Here is a 22,790-nt window from a genome sequence, read left to right on the forward strand (position 1 = left end):
GAGTTGGTCCTTAAAAGCTGCAGGAAGAGGATGGTCATGTCAAGAGATAACATAAATAAGGATACTGATGCAGAAATAGTGGTATGGACCAGCCAGCCCATCTGGCAGTAGAAAGAGAGATTAACTAATACTGTTACCTTAGTTCCTGCTAAAATACCCCTGAGCCCAGCTTTTTGGATATAGGTTATATATCTTGTCCCCAAGGAGCTTCACCCAGATACTGAATAGAATGGTCTGAGTCCTCTAATGAAAGCCCAGGCAAAGGGCTGTGATAGCACAAGGAAGAAGCAGTTTATTCTGACTTGGAGATTTGGAGAAGACTTCACTGAAGAAGGGTGATTTGAGCTGAGCTTTGAACCTAGAGTGGGGCAGAGGTGTCCCAAGTTGAGGAAATAACCTGAACAGCTCTGGGTAATCAGTCTACCTTGGCTGGAGTGTAGGGAGCATCAGAGGTGGAGTGGGATGTAAGCCTGGGAGAGCTTATAGGCATGGATCAAAGGGCTTGAATGTTTGTTGGAGAGTTTGACCTTATTTCATAGGCAGTAGAAAGCCACCAACAGTTTTAGTTGGGGAGCAATGTGATTAAGCCCACTTTTTATAAAGGTTAATCTGGAAGTAACAGTTTGGAGACAAGATCACTGTTCCTGATATCAAGTCTGCACTGGGGTGATAACAAGATTGTGAAGGAGAATAAAAATGAAAAATGATGCAAAGGCAGAATGGACAGGTCTTGGCCAGGATGGGCCCCTGTCACTTCAGCATTGATAAAGTTGATTCTAATCTTGGTTGCTTGAGGCAGTGGTGGCATTAATCATGATAAAAGGTAGGAGGAGGAGCAGGTTTAGGAGGAAAGGTAGAGTCAGTTTAAGTCATCCTAAATACGTGCTCTTCCCTGTCTAGCTCACATGACTTTCCTCCCCTCTCTTCTCAGAACTTCATTGTAAGAAATTATGTGTCTCATTTCTCATTGACTAATCCATGTTCTCTGCTAGTCATCATGCAAAAGGAATATAGAGATAAAAAGTCAACTCAGGTGCTGATGAGGGTGGTGCCGTTATTATATCAGTTTAAATTTAGAAATTAATTTACTTAAAATAGAGAAATGCAAAAGGTATAACAATGCTTTTACCACATGCACAGTCCTAAATGCCACTTTTGAAAGAAAAGGCTTATAGAGACATTCCTTTCTCCATTATTAAAAACTCCAGTATACCTGTGCTAAAACCAGTTATGTTCAGTTGTATTAGATTCTTGTGCAAATGAAAACTCGGGTAGTTAACTATACATTGTCCTAAACATAAAAGGAAAATAAATAGATGATCTCTTAAGAAACCTATCATTTTAGAATATGAGACTAATATGGGAGCTGCCAGAGCATCCTGATTAAGGCTGTGAAAACAAGTTGCAATTGATGATGTCTTGGAAGAAATGACTTTAAGAATATTCTTTGGCAAGATAAGTAGATCTTAATTTACAGAAAACATACTTTATGTTTTAGTGAGATGCTGTGGTAGACTGAATCATTGGGTCCAATGTTTCATGAATTTTCTGTGTTAAAGTTACTCATTTGTGACCTTTGCCACATGAATCTGCCATTCCTCCCAGTGCTTCTCCAACTTCCTCCTGTTGGGCTTGGTCATATGACTTATTTCGGTCAGTAGAATGTGGATGGAAGTGACAGGGGCCCGTCCTGGCCAAGGCCGGAAGAGGCATCCTGTTTTCTCTCTCCCTGTCTTGTGCCCCTGCCGCTCATCACGGGAACATGGCTTAGGAAGCCACCAGACAAGGAGAGGGGGAGATACATGGAGTAGGCCTGAAACAGACCTACTACCGGAAGTAGAGACACTAGCTGACTTGCAGACCCATGAACAAGAAAATCAATGTTTATTGTGGTAAGCCACTGAAATTTTTAGGTTGTTATAAGAAATTTTAAACAAACAAACAAAAACTAGCACAAACTGGAAGAAATACCTGGCTAGTACAGGTTAACTATGAGCAACTGTCATGTTCTAAGAAGATAGCAACGATTAGACTCTGAATCGCAGAGGAATGAGACCAATTTCAGTGAAATTCAGCTCATCTTTCAAACTGACAATGTATGATAATATATTTTAATAGTAACTTTACTATTATATGGTAAACTGTGAGCTATTGAGACTAATCTTTATTTTAATACTCAAATTTACATTTTGACTATAGAATATAAGCATCCAAATTATCTTGTATTATCTTTGAATCCAGATTAAATTTCCCAAAGGTTTTTCATCAGGCATCTTAGCCCAAATAATAGGCATCTGTGTCCTCACACAAAAGGCAACAAAACCTGAGGGATAATGTGAAACTCTGAGCTGGGATGTTAAAAGCTTGTTAAAAATAATGTTAAACTTCATATGTAATAAATAATAGCAAGGATGTCATAGCATCTATAGCTGTTGAAAGAAAACTCCCCCCTTCAAGAGAAAGACAAAGTATTATTGCCTGTGTCTTTTTAGCTTTGAATGTACTTTTAGACATGAACTATTCAATATGGTAGCCACTAGTCAGTCACATGTGGCTATTGAGCACTTGAAATGTAGTCCCGATTAAGATGTGCTGTAAGTGTAATATACACAACAGATTTCAAAAACTTAATATCAAAAAACAAAAATCTCATTAATAACATATATTAATTACATGTTGAAATGGGTTCTAGGTACCTTCACCATAAGCATTTTTGCCATTGACATCTCTGCCATATGCATTTTTGCAGCAAACATTTTTGTCGAATAACTAATTGTCTGTAAGGCAAATTCCTCATGAAAGATAAAATAACTGGTTGACAGTTTTTGGTTTGACAGTTTGGTTTCAACTGGTTGAAATGTGTTAGCATTTCTTCCAGTTGGCAACATTATTGATGGCTTTATCAAGCTGGCATATGACAGTGATTTGCCCCAAGAGTTGGTTTCCTTTTTTAATTTATTTATTTTATTTGATTGCACCAGGTCTTAGTTGTGGCAGGTGGGCTTCTTAGTTGCAGCTCGAGGGCTACTTAGTTGTGGCACATGGGCTTCTTAGTTGTGGCATGCGAACTCTTAGTTGCGGCATGCTTGTGGGATCTAGTTCCCAGACCAGGGATCAAACCCGGCCCCCCTGCATTGGAAGTGCAGAGTCTTGGACCACCAGGGAAGTCCCTGGTTTCTTATTTTGAAACACACTACAATGAGGAGAAAGAGGCCAAGGTCCTGGAAGGTGCAGAGGTGAACCCACATTTCCCACTCAACTTTGGAACGTCCATCAATGGACATGTGATAATATGCCAAGAACAAACAGCAACCATGTAGAAGCTTTCACAACACAACACAAAGCTCAGTTACAAAGATACATCTACGTATTTGGAAACTTACATTGCTCTTTATGAAGGAAGAAATTTTAGCGAGAAAATAAAGTACGATGCAGAATGAGAAGACAAATCAATAAGCAAAAAAAAAGTATAAAATGCTATGAATGAAAGACTTGGAAGACAAGTGCTTAGGTACAACCCACAAAATAAAATCAGTTATTTGCACAGTATTGCCATGAATCAACACACATTTTAAATGTATTCAAATATTTTATATTTCACAAGTCTTGAATTTTATTTGTTTCATTATGTCCTTTTAATTGTCCCTCTTTGATTTTCCATTATTTTCTTTTTTATGGCAAAATTGCTTTAGAGCCAATTATGGCAGTGAAAATGCTTGCAGCAAAAATGTCTATGGCGATGATGCTTAAAGCAAAAGTACCTAGAACCAGCGGCAGATATGGTTCCTGGAACATTTTGTTGTGTAAATACCATGACATAAAAAAGGCATGCCACTCTACACTAATGCAACTCTCTCACTAAATTAAACCCTGGGACAGTAAGATGTGGCATGGCTTTAAAACTCAGTGAGCATTTTTGTGGTGCAACTGGTTAGCATGTTTGGCTAAATGGAAAGGCTGATGGTTCAAGTCTACCCCAGGATGGTCTTATCCCCAGCCAATAATTTCTTAGTGATGAAAATATTCTGGAATTAGATATTGGTGACAGTTGGAAAACATTGTGAATGTACTAAATGCCACTAAATTGTATATGCTATAGTGATGAATTTTAGGTTATATGCATTTTACCAAAATAAAAACAAAATCCCAGTAGATGTGTTGGAGGATGCATTTTCCCAACCTTGTGTTGTAACTGTATTTTTCTTCCTGACATGTATACACCTACCAGATAATATGCCCTGATATCTGAATGCATATATATATATATGTACAGCAGCTTTTTAAATAATCTCTGGTCTGGGTATCCCACTCTGTAGCATTTTGACATCACCCAGGACTATGTGACTTATCCACATCCCCCTTTTGGCTTGGATTAATTCTTGTATTAACTGCATAAGCACATAAATTCCTTTGCAAAACTCTTTTGCCCTAGCACATATTTGCCTAATCTAGAAAATTCTCCCATGCAAAGGGCAGGCTGGGCATGGGATATATGTCTGTCTTCTCCAAAGGCATTTGTATGGCTTTTTTAATAAATGGGAAACAGGAGAGAGAAAAGGTCTGTAAGACCACAACTGAATCAGTTCCCAAGATTCTTCTTTTAGCCAGGGCAACTTCCCAGCACAGGACTCAGGACTCTCAGTTCTTCTGGACACAGTCAATATTGTTCTTTTATAAAGCAGTGATCATGAAAGGAGGCAGGTCTTTAAGACCTACACAAGCACAGAGTACAAGAGAGAAGGGGGGGAGTTTGGAAAGACTCACAAAAGAGACAATGTCTGCCAGGAAGTCCTTGAGGCAGAGGGTGGTGAATACCTCCCACGGGAAGGCTTCAGCAAAAGCCAGGGAAGCTTCATGCTGGTCAAGACTGGCCTTGTACACCACTGTGGAGGAAAGTGCTCCCTGGGCAAGTTTTGTTCTCACTCCAGCCAGCAGATTTCAGCTGCTCCTGCTATACCATGTCTTTCCAGAAATATGAAGGCTTGTGAAAGATAAATATGCCTACGATGACCGCTATGACCAGGATCAGGGAGAAGAGGACCACGAGGAAGACATAGGTGGAGTGGGCGAGAGGTGTGGACATTGGCTCTTCAGATGGGATCATGTTGGTCAGGTTCAGCATGTAACCCAAAGTCCACCCGACGCTGCTGCCCTGGACCTGCAAACAGTGGGGAAAGTCTGTTGTTTCTTGTGCAAGGATTAAATGAGCTTTCATGCAACCCTATCCGTGACACTGAGCAACCAGGAAGTGAGAGCACCACGTTCCGTTCTCTAAATGGATTATTTGTATATTCTAAATTGGGAATATGACTGTGGGGAAAACAGAGCAGGAGCAAGTGATTAAGAAGGAGAGTGTGGGGCCTCACGACTACATTCCCAAAATTCAGAGGAATTTGGTGAATGACTGCTCAGTTCTCCTGCCTAGAAGAACTTCATTCAAATGAGGCCTTTGGAGATTTGCATTGCTCTTTTGCTATTTGTGTGAATGTGGGTAGTCGAGGTGGGCAAAGGACGGGGGTGGGGGGTGGGGAGACGGGGACAGGCAGCAAGCAAAAGATGAGAGAATAATGACTGTCCCTGGCCTTCTACTTCAGTGTCAGGCCCAGGAATCTCATCCATACAAAATCAGGACTCCTTTTATGATTCAACTAGGGAAAAATTGAGGCAAAAATCCCAGCAACTCAGTCTTACTTGATGGAAGTTGAAAAACTGCATATGCATGAGAAAGGATTATTCTCAAATGAAAAAACATTCTCCATCCCTGCCATCTTCCTAGGGATATTTTCAAGTCACCTCAAAATGTATTGAAATATAGGTAGTCTATGAATAATAAAGAATTTTGGAAATGTTTCTATTACATGAGTTGTATGTGGTCATGGTAGGAAAATCACAAAGTACAGATAATCCTAAGAAGGAAAATAAAAACCACCTCTACTTCATCATTCAAAAGTTGCTGCTTTTATCATTTTGTGACTTATTCTACCAGTCCTGTCTGTGCATGTTTTTCACAGAAAAAAAAATGGAATTAAATTGTATGTAGAATTATTCACTTAACAATTCCTTAAGAATCTCTTAAGGGACTTCTGCAGCAGCATCACTGGCGTGAACTGCCTTATATGTTCATTTTTACTCACTTTATTCAATTATTTGTAAGTCCTAGAAATGAAGTCGTTGGACAAAATGATGTATATATTTTAAGTCACCTAGCACATATTGCCAAAACAGCCTTCCCAAAGGTTATGACAGTTTACATTCCAACCAATACATGTGGAATGCTCCTCTCCCTTAAACCTTTACCAGTACTGAGAGTTAATAATTTATAAAAGGCCTACTTCCCTTTGTGGATTCATGAAGGGGCCTCTAAGATGGATGCTGAAGTCAGCACACAGAATCACTGTGGCTGTTGAAATACTGTTATATTACTTTAATATCTCATATTTTGTTTTATAAGGGGTTAGGCACTGTTATATGAGCAGAAAGGCGAGGCTGAGAATGCAACTAGCTCTCCCTTAGATAGGATATCCACAACTGACTGGTTGACATTCAGGAGAGCTGGATACTAAATGCCAGCTTGGGTTAGAGGTGAAGTGGTAGAACAGGACATCAGGCCAAAATTTAAATCAGGTTGACTCCTTCCTCTTTTAAGCCCAAAGCTGCTTCAGTCACTACCACCCAACCTCCCCCCAACCCAACAAACCTTGCCCATGAAGTGAATATTCTTCCAGGACTCAGCTGTAAAATTATAGCCAGTCAGAAGAAGAGTGAGGATGTAGGTGCCAGAAAAGCAGTATTCGCTCAGATACTTCTCCTTCACGTCACCAAAATGCATCTGCAGCTGGAAGTGAAGTGAAGAAAACATCATATTTGTACAATAGGCACTTCTCCATAGCACTCGTGTTCACTATTAGAGCTGATCAAGAGAAGAGAAAGCCCCAGCTCACATGGGCCTGAGGGTTGGCCCCTGCAGAGGGCTTTGGAAGTGGTGCTGCACTCCTTCAGTGGTGCAAGGGGTTCATAGTTTAGGGTCTGTTAAGGAATCTTTTTCTCCACTGGGTTCTGTGAGACAATAAGTGCTCCAGGAAAAAAGTAGTTTCTGTCGTCTAATAGGTTCAACAGCACTGAATTTTAATATAGTCTCCCATCTCTTGTGAAACTTGAGTTTCACAATCGCATTAGCATATTACACACTGAAAAATCTTGAATGAAAGAAATCTATTAATCTTTGTTTAATCAGAGTTTTCTGTATGCTCTTGACCAAAGTCTTTGGTTTAGATTCTCTGTAAGCATCTTGAGGAAACAGTTTCATAAAAAGACTTGCCACTCAGGTCTCTGGACTAGCAGCCCCTGAGAGCTTGTTTATCTTCACCCCTGATCTGCCAATGCAGAATGTCCTTTTTAATATGTCCCCGTATGATCACATACACAGTAATGTTCAACAAACACTGCCCTGGAACCCAGTTTAAGAAGCATTTTGCTCAAGAAAAATGCTCATCTTTCTCCATAGATCACCACTAGCTGCAAAAAGCCTCCCCTAAGTGTTTCATAAAGTGCTGAGGCATACCTGAGCTGCTCTTTCTGAAAGCCCTGAATACCTTCCTTTATGTTCTAACTCAGACAGAATACTTAAGAGAAAATTCCAAATTACAGGCTCTGGCACAACCTTCCTTCCTCTGTTGTCAGTGCCCACGAGAACTACATTCATTTTTGATTAATTGCATATCTTCAGAATGAAAGCACTAGTCACTTTTGCAATAGTGTCAACTTAAAATAGCTGCTGTTTTGAGCCACTCCTAGGTGATCTGTTTTTTTAAACCGGAGTAGACTCCATATCTTTCTCTCAGGTCCCTGGAAACTTGCATCAGGCAGCACTGGATCTTGAATGACTCAGTGCCTCAGACAAGAAAAAATCTGTGCTTCAACTTTATGAGTAAGTAGGAGATATCTTGGACGTGTCTGATGGAAAAAGGGTCTTACCACAATGGTGTCTGTGGCAGATTTGGTGAACTGCCTGTCTTCCTTGGGGGTTGGGGGAAGGAGTGAGCGACAATGTGCTTAGCTCCAGGAGGTAGCTCATGATGGATCTAGGGTTCTAAGCCAGTCATGAAATCCTGCACCCTGCTCTCCCAGCTAGTCCTGGCCAATGAGATGTAAGAGAAAAGGTTATTAAGGAGCTTCTGGGATAGCTTTTGCTTTCCTGTAAAAAGGAACAGATACATCTGGTGCTACCCTTCTTCTGACCTTGAACATGGCTGTGATCCTTGAATCTACACCTTGCTTCCATAAAGAAACAGACCTAACAACAACTGAAGAATGGTTGAGGTGATCAAGCTGCCGACCCCATGCCAGCAACTGCCTACTTCCGGACTTCGAATTAGGTGAAAACAATAAGACCTTTTTTGTTTAAGCCACTGTATGCCAAGTTATCGAGGAATGCTGGTGAACTTATTCCTAATTGAGTGTACCATCTGGGCTTCTCTAACACGTGTACTGGATCTTGGTCACACTGGCATGACTTGAAGAGCAGACTCACATCCTCCATGCTGCCCAGGGCACAGGGCAACGGTAACAGCTGCTGTTTCTAGTCACTTACCTCTTCCCAAGGCCGAGAGCAGTACTTTTCCAACGTGTCCATCATCTTTTTCTGAGATGAGTGTTCCTCTGATGTAAGGTTTAAAAACTCCATCACGTAGTAAAAAGCCGAAAATGCCTACAAGAGAAAAATCCTGAGTTTGGTACAGTGTCCAACACAGAGGGACATTGATTTGCTCTCCAGAAGGCCGAACCCTTAGTGAAAGTGCCTGGAAACCTCTGGTGAGTAAATTACAGGATCAGCTGATATTCTAGACCCAAGAGTTGCTTCCTTCCTGGACGAGAAGCCACTTTGCTGCTGACACACATTTGTGAGCCATCTGGTAGCTAATTTTCTCCATAATTTTAATGGGAGAGTCAGGGAAAAGAGAAGATAAGAGGAAGAGGTTGCAAAAATCCCATCTTTAAAAAACTACATATTATGTATGAATTTTTAAAAATCTGGAAAATTCTATACAAAGGTAAATAGTAGGAATGATCTCTGGCAAAATGATAAGGTTTTTTTTTCCTTTTTATTTATGCCCCTTTTTGCCTATTTTTATAATGTACATGTACTGCTTTATTTAAATAGCCAATGTTTATTTAACAAAAATTTATTGCAGGTCTATCATGAGCTAGGCACAACTTTAAAGTTTTAAAAAATCATCATCATACCTGAGGACTATACCAAAAGTTAAAAAAAATGAATGAGTAAAAAAGAAAATATTCTAGAGTGATGGAAATAAAAACAAAATTAACCAAATGGGGCCTAATTAAACGTAAAAGCTTTTGCACAACAAAGGGAACCATAAACAAAACAAAAAGACAACCTGTAGCCTAGAAGAAAATATTTGCAAATGATGTGACCAACAAGGGATTAATTTCCAAAATACAAACAGCTCATACAGCTTTAAAAAAAAAACAACAAACAAAAAGTGGGCAGAAGACCTAAATAGACATTTTTCCAAAGAAGACATACAGATGGCCAACACGTGCATGGAAAGATGCTCAGTATCACTAATTATTAGAGAAATGCAAATCAAAACTACAATGAGGTACCACCTCACACTAGTAAAAATGGCCATCATTAAAAAGTCTACAAATAATAAATGCTTGAGAGGATGTAGAGAAAAGGGAATCCTCCTGCACTCTTGGTGGGAATGTAAATTGGTGCAGTCACTATGGAGAACAGTATGAAAGTTCCTTAAAAAAACTAAAAATTGTGTTACCATATGATCCAGCAATCCCATTCTTGGGCATATATCCAGAGAAAACTCTAATTTGAAAAGATACATGCACCCCAATGTTCATAGCAGCACTGTTTACAATAGCCAAGACATGGGAGCATCCTAAATGTCCATCAGCGGATGAATGGATAAAGAAGATATGGTATACACACACAGAATGGAATATTACTCCACCATAAAAAAAGAATGAAATAATGCCATTTGCAGCAACATGGATGGACCTAGAGATTATCATACTACGTGAAATAAGTCAGAAAGAGAAAGACAAATATCATATGATATCACATATATGGAATCTAAAAAAGTGATACAAATGAACTTACAAAATAGAAACAGACTCAAAGACATAGAAAACAAACTTAATGGTTACCAAAAGGGAAAGCAGGGGGAGGGAGAGGGATAAATTGGGAATTTGGGATTTACATATATATAACACTATATATAAAATAGATAAGCAACAAGGTCCTACTGTATAACACAGGGAACTATATTCAATATCTTGTAGTAACCTATAATGAAAAAGAATCTGAAAAAGAATATGTATTTATATATATATATATATGAAAATCCCTCCAACTCCTAGAGAGGTGGGATGGGGAGGGTGGGAGGGAGGCTTAAGAGGGAGAGAATATGGGGATATATGTATAAATATACCTGATTCACTTTGTCATACAGCAGGAGCTAACAATGTTGTAAAGCAATTATACTCCAATAAAGATGTATTAAAAAAAAATCCCTCCAACTCAGCGGGGACACTCTGATGCCTACATAAGAGTCCAGGATGTTTATGTATCATAGTTCATTCAGCAGCTCCCTACTGGTAGGTATTCCCTTGATTCCAGTATTTTCCTATAAGCAATGTTGTTACAAATTCCTCTGTACATTTAGCCTGTGAACTAGTGTGCTCATTCCTCTGGGGAAGTTGAGCTCCCTAGGAACTTTGAAAGGCCACCTCCTCATCCCTTGAACTTGGGAATTCCAACACTTTAAATAGTGTATGCCACTTGCAAAACAAGATCATGGTATAGCCCTGTTTCTACCATCTTAACACAAGTCATCATCATCTCTTGTGTGCACACTGCAGTGACCTCTTAGTTGGTCTCCAACATTACCTTTTAGCCCTATTCCAGTCCACCCTGAATAAGGCAGTCATAAGAATCTTTAAAAAAAAAATTTGATCATATCACTCCTCTGCTTAAAGCCTTTAGAGACTCCTAATTACACCTAGAATAAAGTCCAAACTCTACTAGGTGTCTCAAGGCCAGGCATGTTCTAACCTCACCCACTGGGCCAGTACCATCTCATACCACTGCCCACCTCACCCACCACATCCCAGCTATTGTGGCCTTTAATCATGCCAAGCTTTTCTTCCCCGGGTTGTATATCTGCTGTTCCCTCTGTTGGAGTTCCCTTGACTTCCACGTCTCCTCCTCAGAGAGGTCTTGTAATCACCCATCTAGACTAGGACACTGTTAATCGCTCTCATAATAGTTTCTTTCTCCCCAGCAGTTGCCGCAGTTTGGTTTGCTTTTGTTTATTTGTGTCTCTAGATTCCCATATACCTGCCCTCTAGAATGCCAGCTCCATGATTTCAGGGACCACATCTGCCTTGTTCTCAGCTGAATCTGCAGCGCTAACATGGTGCTTGGCACATGGAAGAGCTCTATAAATGTGTAAGTGGTACAAAACTGCTCTCTCCCTCTCTAATTCCTAGGGTACTGGCTAGAATGTAAGAGGCACTTGGTGAATCGCTGTTGACTGGGGGACTAGATAAATCCAGAGACCGGATAGCTATGATATGCATAGTGAATGCCTGAAAAGGTTCTCCCATATTAAAACTATTAAGAGTGTTTTCCTCTAGTCAACTGATTGGGGGGCAGGAGGGAAGGGAAGACTTAAATTTTTACTTCAAACTTTTTATTTTTATTATAAATAAATTTAACATGAGATCTACCCTCTTAACAAATTTTGAAGTATACACTACGGTATTGTTAACTCTAAGGACAGTGGTGTACAGTAGATTTCTAGAATTTAATCATCTTGCATAGCTGAAACTTTATGCCCATTGACTAGCAGCTCCCCATTTCTCCCCTCCCCTCAGCCCCTGGCAAACACCATTCTACTCTCTGATTGAGTCTATAAGTTTGATTATTTTAAATACCTCATATAAGTGGAATCATGCAGTATTTGTCCTTTTGTGACTGACTTATTTCACCTAGCTAATGTCTTCAAGGTTCATTTTTGTCTTATATCACAAGATTTCCTTCTTTTTAAGGCTGAATATTCTATTGTATGTGTACACCACATTTTAAAAAATCCATTCATCTGTCAACATCTATCAATAGACCTTTAGGTTGTTTCCACAACTTGGCTATTGGGAATAGTGGACATTAGGGTGCTAATATCACTTCCAGATCCTGATTTCAGTCCTTTTGGATAAACACCCAAAAGTAAGATTGCTCGATCATATGATAGATATATTTTTAATTTTTTGAGGAACCTCCATAGTGTTTTTCATAGTGGGTGCACCCATTCTATACAAGGGTTCCATTTTCTCCACATCCTTACCACATTTGTCTTTTGCTTTTTTGACAGTAGCCATCCTAACAAGTATGAGGTGATACCTCATTGTGGTTTCAATTTGCATTACTCAGATTAGTGATGTTGAGCACCTTTCATATAACTGTTAGCCATTTGTATGTTATCTTTGGAGAAGTGTCTATTCAACTCTCTAACCCATTTTTCGATTGGGTTATTGTTTTTCTTGCTATTGACTTGGAATTCCTTATGTATTATGGAAGTCAACCTCTTATCGGATACACAGTTTGCAAACATTTCTCCCATAGGTTGCCTTTTCACTCTGCTGATTGTTTCCTTTGCTGTGCAAAAACTTTTTAGCTTAATGTAGTCCCATTTGTCTATTTTTGCTTTTGGTGCCTGGGCTTTCGGTGTCATATCCATTAAATCATTTCTGAGACCAATGTCATGAAGCTTTTCACCTATGTTTTCTCCTTAGAATTTTATGGTTTCAGGTGTTGTGTTCAAGTCTTCAATCCATTTTGAGTTGATTTTTGTGGATGGTGCAATATGTGGGTCCAATTTCATTCTTTTGCATGTGGACATACACAGTTTTCCCAACACCATTTATTGAAGAGACTGTCCTTTCCTCATTGTGTATGCTTGGCACCCTTGTCAAAGATTGGTTGATCATATACGTGTGGATTTTTTTCTGGACTCTGTTCTGTTCCATTGGTCTATATGTCTATCTTTACACCAGTACCATACTGTTTTAATTACAATAATTTTAATTAAATGTAATATAATGTAATATATTTTAAAATCAGCAAGTGTGATACCTCCAGCTTTGTTGTTCTTTCTCAAGATTGTTTTGGATATCTGGGGGTTTTGTAATTGCAAATGAATTTTATAATTTTTTTTGTATTTCAATAAAAAATGCCACTGGGATTTTGATGGGGATTGCACTGAATTTGTAGATCACTTTTGGTATAATAGTATGGCCATTTTAACAATGTTGTCTTTCATGAACAGAGGATGTCTTTCCATTGTGTCTTCTTTAATTTCTTTCATCAGTGTTTTGTGGTTTTCAGTGTACAAGTCTTTCTCTGAGGGACTAAGTGACGGAACAGAAAAGCTGCCAGGAGGAGCTTAAAGTTCCTCCATGCTTTTCCAACTCTGTCTCCCTGCCTTGATTGGGGGAATCACATTCAAAGGCAAGATATTCCACCCCACCCCCACCCTTCCACGCCCAACCCCCAACCCTGCCAAGTCAGAAGGGTTTGTCAAGTTTGAAGGCAAGAATTGGGCCATGTTTTCCAGAAGGCAAAGCTTTCAAAAAAGTTAAAAAGTCAACACAAAATAATATATTCCTTTTTCTTCAGATGTATTGCAGTATTTCCTAGCAGGGACTGGAATGGAAAGGGCCCTTGGCTGCTCCCAGCATCCCTGGCCACCTTCCTCCTTTCTGTGGCACCCTCCTTTCTCTTCCAGCAGCTAAATCCGAGGCTAGGGACTTGGCTCAAAAAAACCCAAGATGGACAGCTTGTGCCAGTTCAGCTATAGCGCATACAGGTAAGAGTCTAGTTTGTTCTGAATTTGGATTTGGAGCCAACTAATGACCGAGTATTACTCTGCCAGCCATTGTGCAATCATGTATTTCCCTCAGGAAACTGGAGGGGCAGGGGAACTGTGGTCTGGGCCATGGTTAAGGTAAGCCAGGATCCATGATTCTACCCATTGCTGTTTTCCAGAGACCAAGGGAATGAAGAGCTCCATATAGTTCACCAATGGCAAGGCCAGAATTTGAGCCAGGTATGATTACTACAGGGCCTGTGCTCTCTCCCAGAAGTTCTTTCTGTGACATTGGGTTGGGCCAGGAGATCTTGGGAGAAACTCTTCTGCAGGGGTCTGAGAGGGGAGTTGAATCTCCTTCCTCACATGCTGATCTGTTTGTTTTTCTCTTTCTGGCTCACTTCACTCTGGGTGACAGTCTCCAGGTCCATCCATGTCTCTACAAGTGTCCCAGTGTCACTGCTTCTTACAGCTGCGCTTCTCCTTCTTCTGACATCTGAGAAGCCACCTGTGGCAGATCCTAATGGGTGCCTACCCAACAGCCAGCCCCCATCTCCTGGGTAACAGATCCCTGATTTTACCTAATAGAGGAAAGAAAATTGCTCAGGAAGACTCCCCAGTTCCAGGGGATGAGCAGTAATTAGTCTACACCAACATGGTAACCCATTCCCCTTTATCACAGATGGGCTCAGAGTTGTGCATTTTACCAAATTCTAGCCAGTGGCATCTGAAAAGATGTTTGTTGGCACTTCTGCAAAGTTGGAGAGAGATGTATGCGAGATAAACTTCCTCCTTTCCTGTGTTGGCTTTGCATGTGAGGATATAATGCTTAGAGCAGTAGCTGCCATCTTAGCACCACAGTAGGGCCAAGAAAATAATTGAAAAGCTGAACCCAAGTCCTGACATTGTTAAGCTAAAGAACTAACTCTGAATTATCTACCTCAAGGCTTATTACCATGTGAGAGAAAATGAATCCTATTATTTAAACCCTGTGTAGGCACATATTCTATAATTTGCAACCAAAATCATTGTAACACGTATATCATCACGTCACAGACTTACCCCAAAATCCCCATAGAGTGGTGGCAAGAAAATCCCATTGAAGGAACAGCTGGAGTAAGGGCAGTAACTGGTGTTAAAAAGTTGAACGATGCTTTTCTGGCATTGTTGATAGTTTCCAGTGCCACGGATTTCAACTTCAGAGATTGGAAGAAATGGAAAATTCACCTCAAATCTCCCGGTGCAGGGGCTCTCATAAAGGTCACTCATGTTTATCACCCTCTGGTATCCAGAGTGAAAGCATGGGTCATAGATGGTTCCACTTGTTGCCTGAATGGAAAAATCACTTGAAGGCATCATGTGCAAGTGCTTTGGGTACAAAAGCAGTCTGACTTCAATAATATGTAGCAATTGAACAACATCCAGGCACTCAGCATTGGCATCAATATGCCCCTGCTCTGCTTTTTTTTTCACCCTTGGGAATAGCCCTATTTGTATAACAGGCACCAGAAGTGGTATCAGATGTAAATGAACTTTTGCTATTCATAGAAAGCTAATATAGTTGAAGCTGGGCCAAGAAATTCCATTAGTCTGGAATGGCCCCTACTGCTTAGTACTGATCGCATAGGTCAGAGGCAGATTCACAAGAAAAACTCTCAAGGCTCTCAAAATTCTGAGCCCAGGGTAGTTCTCTGGGGGGTCTGCCTATATCCCTGCCCTGACCTCCAAGCCAAAACGCAAAAGCTCCAAGAGCTGGAAGTGCCTTAGATCATTTAAGGCAGGAGTATCAGAATTATTTTCAACCTACAACCCAGTATGTTCAAAAGAAGAAAAGGGGCTGCTGTGAAAGGCTTAGTGGAGGACACCAGGCATCTTTCTGCAGCCCCTCCTCCATGGCAGTCATCTTACTGATAGTGCTTCTGAGAACCAGAGAGAGTGCTTTGGAGGAAAGCAGAGAACCGGTTGTCCTTTCAGTAGAGACAGGGAACAGCTGGATCTGACATCTTTGCTCTATGTTTGTCAGGATGTGCTGGTACTCGCTTGATTTTGAGTATGTTTAACTTCTCTTGCCTTCAAAATGCAAAAAAAGTGTCTGGGGACAAGATTTGAAGTGTTGATCAATAAACTGTATTTTCCCTGAAGTTTTTTTGCCCCCTCCTCTCCAGGTAGTTTCTAACAACCTTGTTTTCTGCAGTTTGTAGGAAATGGAGATTGAAAAGTGGGGAAGAGCTGAAAAATTGCACATGCGCACACATGCACACACACATGCAAGCACACGTGTACACACACACACACACACACACAATACTCTAGCCTGTGCTTTTCACTGTCATCCCCATGGGGGTGAGAAATTATTTCCAAAGAAAGAGTTTGAATCTGTCCTTGGTGACAGTGCAGTTAACAAATACAGGAGGTGGTGTCTAGATGGGACAGTTCACAGGGGCTGACCAGATGTACTTAGATATCCTACCTGAAAAGGTTTGGAAAGTATAGTAGCCAACTTCAGACCAATTACTGAAGCAGAAAGAGAAAACAGGTTGTGGGGGTTGGTGGCCCAGTTGTGGGGAGGGTGGTCTGGATTCAGTTATACTTGCCTGAAGGTCCTTGGTCACCTTCTGCAGGAGTGCTTGATCCTTCCCATAGCACAAGAAGCTGTGTGTGTATACACTGTAGTTCTTGCCATAGAGGCGAAAGTGCAGAGTGTCCTTTGGAGACTCAGTTGTTTCATTTTGGGGCACAAAAGTGATCTGTGTAGAGGCTCCCCCAAGATCTAAAGCTCCATAGGTTTCCTGAGCATTGCCTTCACTTGGCTTCAGGTTAAACCAACTCGATTTCTGAAAGAGAGTACTGTCACTAGTGGTAGAAATCTCTGGACATCCCCCTTTCCATACTATTTCTTGGACTCAGGGACTTCCTAAGGCAGAGGAGCAGGAGCATAAGGGTGACACAAAGCTCACCAGAGGTTCCTGAGTCTGCATCAGATCAACAGCAGGAAAAGAGGGGCTTCAAGGACATAGCTCAGACTGCAGCAACATAGAAGCAGTTTACAAACACGAGATCTGGGGCCAGAAAGACTCAAGTTCAAATCCCCACTCATTTGCTCATTAGCCATGTGACCTTGGACAGAATAATTATCTTTGCTAGGCCTCAATATGAGGTTCTAAAATGAGAGAACACCTCATATTGTTATTCTGAAGATTAAATCAAATAGTACAGGAAAAGTGCTTTACATAGCACGAGACACACAGCACTAGGCAAATATTAGATATCCTTATTTTTAATGATAGGTTTTTAAGTTTTGTCTACATCTCTGTAAGGTAAAGGTATGGCTTCCTTATTCGCCAATAGTGAGAGTTCTTGTAAGAGAATTACACCTTTCCTGACCCTTGCCAATGTGAGGGTAAATTAATTTGTTCATTTATCCATCATTCATTCCGCCTCGTGATCTTAGTACTGCCTGAGCTATGAATGGCATCGACCCCCAGGGAGCCACCTCCACGGGTGCTGTGAGATCATCACCTGAGTGAATTTGCCCAGCAGATAGTTGATAGTAATCCAGCCATAGGCACCTTCCTCCTGACCAGTGATGATCCTGGCACCCTGGAAGTCAAAGGGGTAGCTGCTGATGCTTTTTGTCACTGCAGCCAGGATCTTGTCTGCCGACCGTTCATTTTGCATCCTGCGCAGAGAGCTGAGGTTACTGGTTTTGTCTGAATAACTACAACTACCTATTGCAGCCAGAGCTTCCAGCCAGCTCTCCTAGGAAGGATGGAGATCCCCACACATGGCTGTCTGAGGAGCCCTCCTCTTGGGTGAGGCGTAACTACTCTTTTGGCCCCCTTTCTTCAAATCCAGATCCTTCCAATCCCTACGTAGGTTGGTCCTCTTAAAATACCATTGTCATTGTTGTTCCCTGGCTCTTAAGAAATCATCAGAGTAATTTTAATTGCTGTGGTGGTGGTAGCTGGATATTGTTTGATCACCAAACCTAGAGCTGATGTGTGCTACATTAGCCATTGCTGGTGGCTTTGAGCTGCTTACGTAGCCTCAAGGCTCTGCTTGAGGTTTTTAATTAGGGCTCTCGACACCAGATGGAAAACATCCTGGGCCAGATACCCAACCTTGGTGCCAGACTGGGGGAAAAAATCTTTCTTACATTGTGCCTTGGTTTTTGGGTCTAAGACCTTGAGATCTAAAGAAAAATCTTCCAGGGTTGTCATAATGAAGATGGACTACAATTGCTTCCAAGATCTAGGCAACACAATATTGAGAGTCTCTGGGTCAGAAAATGCTGCCTTCCAACTGGCATCAGACCCCAGTAATCTCTCATTTGAATGGCTTCCATACCCTACCAACTGGCCTCCTTATCCCTAGTTTTCCTCCCTCCAATCCACCTCTCTACCACTGTCACCAGTTGTGTAACATCCTTTAATGGCTTCCCATTATTTCCCAGATAAACTCCAAACTCCCTAGCATGGCCCACAAGGTACTTTGTGATACAAACCTTGCCTTCTCAGAATCCCACTCAGAATCCCGGCTCTACCACCTGGCAGGTGTGTGAGCTTTGGCGAGTTACTTAACATCTGTACGCCAGGGCTTCCTTAATCTGGTTAATCATAGTTAATACTACCTGTTACTTCACAGAGTTATGGTGATTAAATTAAAGCACAGTGCTAAGAACATAGTAAGGGCCCAACAAATACAAGCTGCTACCATTATTATTGTCATTATTAGGATTTACTCTTTGCACCCTATGTTCTATCTATGCAGAACTATTTATTGCCCTCTGAACATACCCTGGTCTCTCACATATCCCTCCTGTGCACATCTATCAGAAAACAAGATCCAGGAAAGCAGGGACTTATGTCTGACACACAACAGGTGCCAAGCAAACACAGGTTGTGGAACACATGATGTCTTCTCTGCCTGTGCTGCCCTTCCCCCACCCTCCAGCAAGTCCTTCATGATTTGACTCATGTATCCCCTCTTCTGGTGAGTCTTCTTGACCTCCTCCCATTCTTGGCAGGGACAAGTATGCTCCCATAGCAGCTCTGAGCACTCCTCTATCAAAGAATTTGTCACCCTGTATCAAAACTCTGATCTTGGAAGATGAGTCACCTACTTCCATGTCCTGGGACAGAGTAGGCAGTCAATACACACTGAATGAATGAATGAATGAATGAACAAATGAACAGATAATGCCCACAAGTACTAGTGGTGACCAGTAAAGATGTGCTAATTGGCTATGATTTGTGTCTCTAGACATCTGTGAGTCTCCTCTGGCCTACCTTCTCCCAGATATGAAATGGCTAAATCTGTAGCCCCAGATCCCAGAGCATACAGGCCTCGTCTTTCTCTCTTTGTACCATCACTCCCTGGAATTCCCTGTGGGGAGATGAGCAAGAGGGCTTTTTTTTTTTTTTAAACATACTTAAACTCCCATCATTATGCATACTAAGAATTTGGGAATTTTACCCACTTACTGAGATTTTCTTTCTTAGGTGTGGACATTTAGCATGTCTAGAATTGGGTTGTTAGAGAAGTGTGCCATTCTCTCACAACTCAGAGGCTCTAGCACTGCCAAACCTAACTCCCAGCCGCTCTCAGTCTCCACAGGGTGCTATACCTGAGCAACCGCATGCCTGCCGTGGCTCCCAAGTAAACAGGTGTCTCTGTGTGCTGGGACATTGGAATCACGTTCCGGGCTCTCTCCATGCATGCAGTCAGATAAATGTCTATTTCACTTAATTTTTGAGCAAATTCTGAGATTCCAGGACCTAGAAAAAGATGTAGAAGCAGATAAAAATCATTTTTAAAAGTAAAGGACATATCTTCACATTATGAGAGAAGATACTGATGTCTTCTGAGAAAATGCAAGGAGACAGTTTCTTTTTGTGACACCTATTAAGTTTTTGTACTTAGAGGGTAACTCACTGAATCTAGCCTTGGTAGGATTGATTTTCAGATCTCGAGCTGGGTCTGTCTGCTGTTCAACAATTTTGCCACTGGATGGCGCAATTTTCACATTCAATTGCATAACCTTTCTAAAAACAGGCTCATTTAAATGGGGATCTGATAACTATTCTATATAGCTGCTTTATGACGTTTCTTCCACAAAGTTGTAATTAACAATACTAATTCCTATTAGACGGACAAGGTGAAAGATAACATTTAGAACAAAAACTTAAATATGCATCAGGCGCACGGGCTTTTACTGAAAAGACAGGAAAGGCTACTAACTAACCCTAAAATTTCTGAAGCAAAGTTAGAAGAAACAGCAATAGAACCCATGTCTCCTCAGCAATTTTTCCACTCTGATACCCTGTCTGCATAGTAAGTTTTAGAGCCGTTTTAACTGTTGCTATGGAGAGGATTAGAGCCAAAATTCCTTAAGCTTTTTGAAGTTAACACCAATTTTGTCTTACCTTAAGCTAAACATTTACATTTTCAGTGCTTTATAGTGAGGATTTGTTTTAACAATAAGTATCCAGATATCTTATCCATATCATTCATCAAATTTTTAACAGCCTGTTTAAAGTCTGGCTTTCAATAACTGGTGGCTCTCAACTCACCTTTCTATTTAAATATTTGATTAGAGAACTCTCTCTTCTGAGAAGGGAAAATTACTGCACTTATTAGGCCAAACATGTATGTGATGAGTCTCAGAAGACAGCTGCTAGGTTAACACAAAAACACTTTAAGAAATGGAAGGCAGTGAATTATTAAATAGAAGTCAATAAAATGAGGGATTTGGGTTTTAAGAAATGTTTGAAGTACTATCTCTGGACTGATGGGGCTAAATTCTGAGGATATCAGGCTGCTGGGTAGAATGACTTGCTCTCTTGGAAACATCTCCTACCTACAGCTTTCTTGACAAACTGAAAATTAGTGGGCCTCACAGGCCACCAAACTAAAAGTCAGTTATCTTTTGTGGTCTAGGTCACCTATCTGACTAAAAATAAACAGAGGGTTCCTGGCTCAAAAGGGCAAGATAAAGATCAGAAAGATGATGGGATGGGATGGTCACATTCGGCTCATACCGGAGTGTTGGATGGGAGGAAGTGGAAGGAGTGTGGTCCACAACTCTAACTTGTTTTTGTAACCTTAAAAGAAAACTAACTAGGAAAAAACTCAATATGCAATGCAGTGACTCAGAGTAGCAGGAAGCCTGGCGTGCAACTAGGAGGCCTAGATTCTTGTCCTGGTTCTGCTCCTACTTGCAAGTCACTAGTCTTTCAGGTTTTTGCTTCCTTTTCTGTAAAACAAGATTTCAGTGATCTACAAGGTCCTTTTCGCAGCCCTAAGAGTCTATGATTTGCCTGCTTATACAGAAGCTAAAGGCTTTTGAAAATTTCTTCCAAGCCATAGGTTAGAGGACAAAGATTAAGAGCAGCAGTTCTCTGGACCAGCAGCATTGGCATCACCTGGGCACTTGTTAGAAACGCACATTCTCAGACCTCATCCCAGACCTACTGAACCAGAGACTCTGGGGTGGGAGCAGGCATCTGTGCTTTAACAAACTCCACAGGTGGTTCTGATGCAGGTTCAAATTTGAGAACCACTGGCTAACACGTGGGTTTAAAGTTGGGCAGATCTTTGCACAGCAAAGGAAACCACTGACAAAACAAAAAGACAACCTACTGAATAGGAGAAAATATTTGCTAATGATATGACCGATAAAGGTTTAGTTAAATTTGGGCAGATCTCAGTTTGAGCCCCAGTTCGATCATTTAGTAGCTCAAGTAGCCTTAAACAAGCACCATAACTTCTTTCAACCTCAGTGCCCTCATTTTTATTTTTTTAATTAATTAATTAATTAATTGGCTTGGTTGGGTCTTCATTGCTGCATACGGGCTTTCTCTAGTTGCAGCAAGCAGGGGCTACTCTTCATTGTGGTGTGCGGGCTTCTCATTGTGGTGGCTTCTCTTGTTGACAAGCACAGGCTCTAGGCACATGGGCGTCAGTAGTTGTGGCACACGGGCTCAATAGTTGTGGCTCATGGGCTTCGTTGCTCCGTAGTATGTAATATCTTCCTGGGGCAGGGATCAAACCCATGTCTCCTGCATTGGCAGGCAGATTCTTAACCACTGCGCCACCTAGGAAGTCCCTCATTTAAAAAAAATGGGAATAATAATACATTCCTCAAAGGGAGATTGTGAGGATGAAGTAACACATTTTCAGTGCTAGGTGCATGGTACACAGAAGTGTCCTGTTGATGGGAGCTACTGTTACCCAAGTATTTTAAAGTTTATTTTCCAAGGGCTTGATAGTTAAGGACTGATTTCAATACTGTTTTTGTAATGATAATAAAATAGCAAGTATGTATAAAAGCAACAATAGCAGCTCTGCTGCATTCTCACTTGACTTCCCTTTTTCTCGTGTGTTTCACTTGCCACATGCCACTCGTGCTCTCATGCACACTGCCTCCGGCTTCCTTTTTTCCATCTTACCTTTTACCTTGCACTCTTCTATCTGAGTCACCACCCCTGTGTCATTCTCCTTTTCTGCTGGCCATCTATAGATGTACAAACTCGTGTGAGAAGAGCCTGCATCCAGCACAATCCCAAACTGAGGGCAAAACAAACCAAGAACTTATCAGCATTATATCATTCTTCTCCATATTCAGCTTGCAACAGAAAAGAGACAAAGACAGGGGTTTTCAAAAACATGAGGAGAAAGTATTTTAATTCATGGTGGGTGTAGGTTGGGGTGGAGTGAGTGCCTGGAGTTGTCCTGATCACAAGATCTACCAGGATACCAGTCCCTCTAGAACTATGGCTTTCAGTGTTGGCTGCACATTAGAAATATTCAGGCCTTACCCAGGGTAGGCTCTGAGCATCCATGTTATTAGAAGCATCTCAGGTTCTTCTAAATTGCAGGAGTAGA

The 22,790-nt window shown here is 41.1% G+C and overlaps 1 protein-coding gene across 1 annotated transcript in view; it reads right to left on the minus strand.

Annotated features, from left to right (window-relative positions):
• Positions 1–1,852: 1,852 nt before the first annotated feature.
• The window catches only part of ENTPD1 (ectonucleoside triphosphate diphosphohydrolase 1), a 36,404-nt gene continuing 15,466 nt past the window's right edge, over positions 1,853–22,790 (minus strand). Inside the window, exons 3-10 of the mRNA XM_057736601.1 lie at positions 22,355–22,472; positions 19,531–19,681; positions 17,424–17,583; positions 16,499–16,738; positions 14,967–15,233; positions 8,591–8,707; positions 6,698–6,835; positions 1,853–5,158 (exon numbers count right to left, since the gene is read on the minus strand). Of these exons, the coding sequence (XP_057592584.1) occupies positions 4,952–5,158; positions 6,698–6,835; positions 8,591–8,707; positions 14,967–15,233; positions 16,499–16,738; positions 17,424–17,583; positions 19,531–19,681; positions 22,355–22,472 (1,398 nt within the window). The 3' untranslated portion in view covers positions 1,853–4,951. The remainder of the gene's footprint in view (positions 5,159–6,697; positions 6,836–8,590; positions 8,708–14,966; positions 15,234–16,498; positions 16,739–17,423; positions 17,584–19,530; positions 19,682–22,354; positions 22,473–22,790) is intronic.

This window comes from Hippopotamus amphibius, chromosome 5, assembly GCF_030028045.1.
Source record: "Hippopotamus amphibius kiboko isolate mHipAmp2 chromosome 5, mHipAmp2.hap2, whole genome shotgun sequence".
Taxonomy (NCBI): Eukaryota; Metazoa; Chordata; class Mammalia; order Artiodactyla; family Hippopotamidae; genus Hippopotamus; species Hippopotamus amphibius.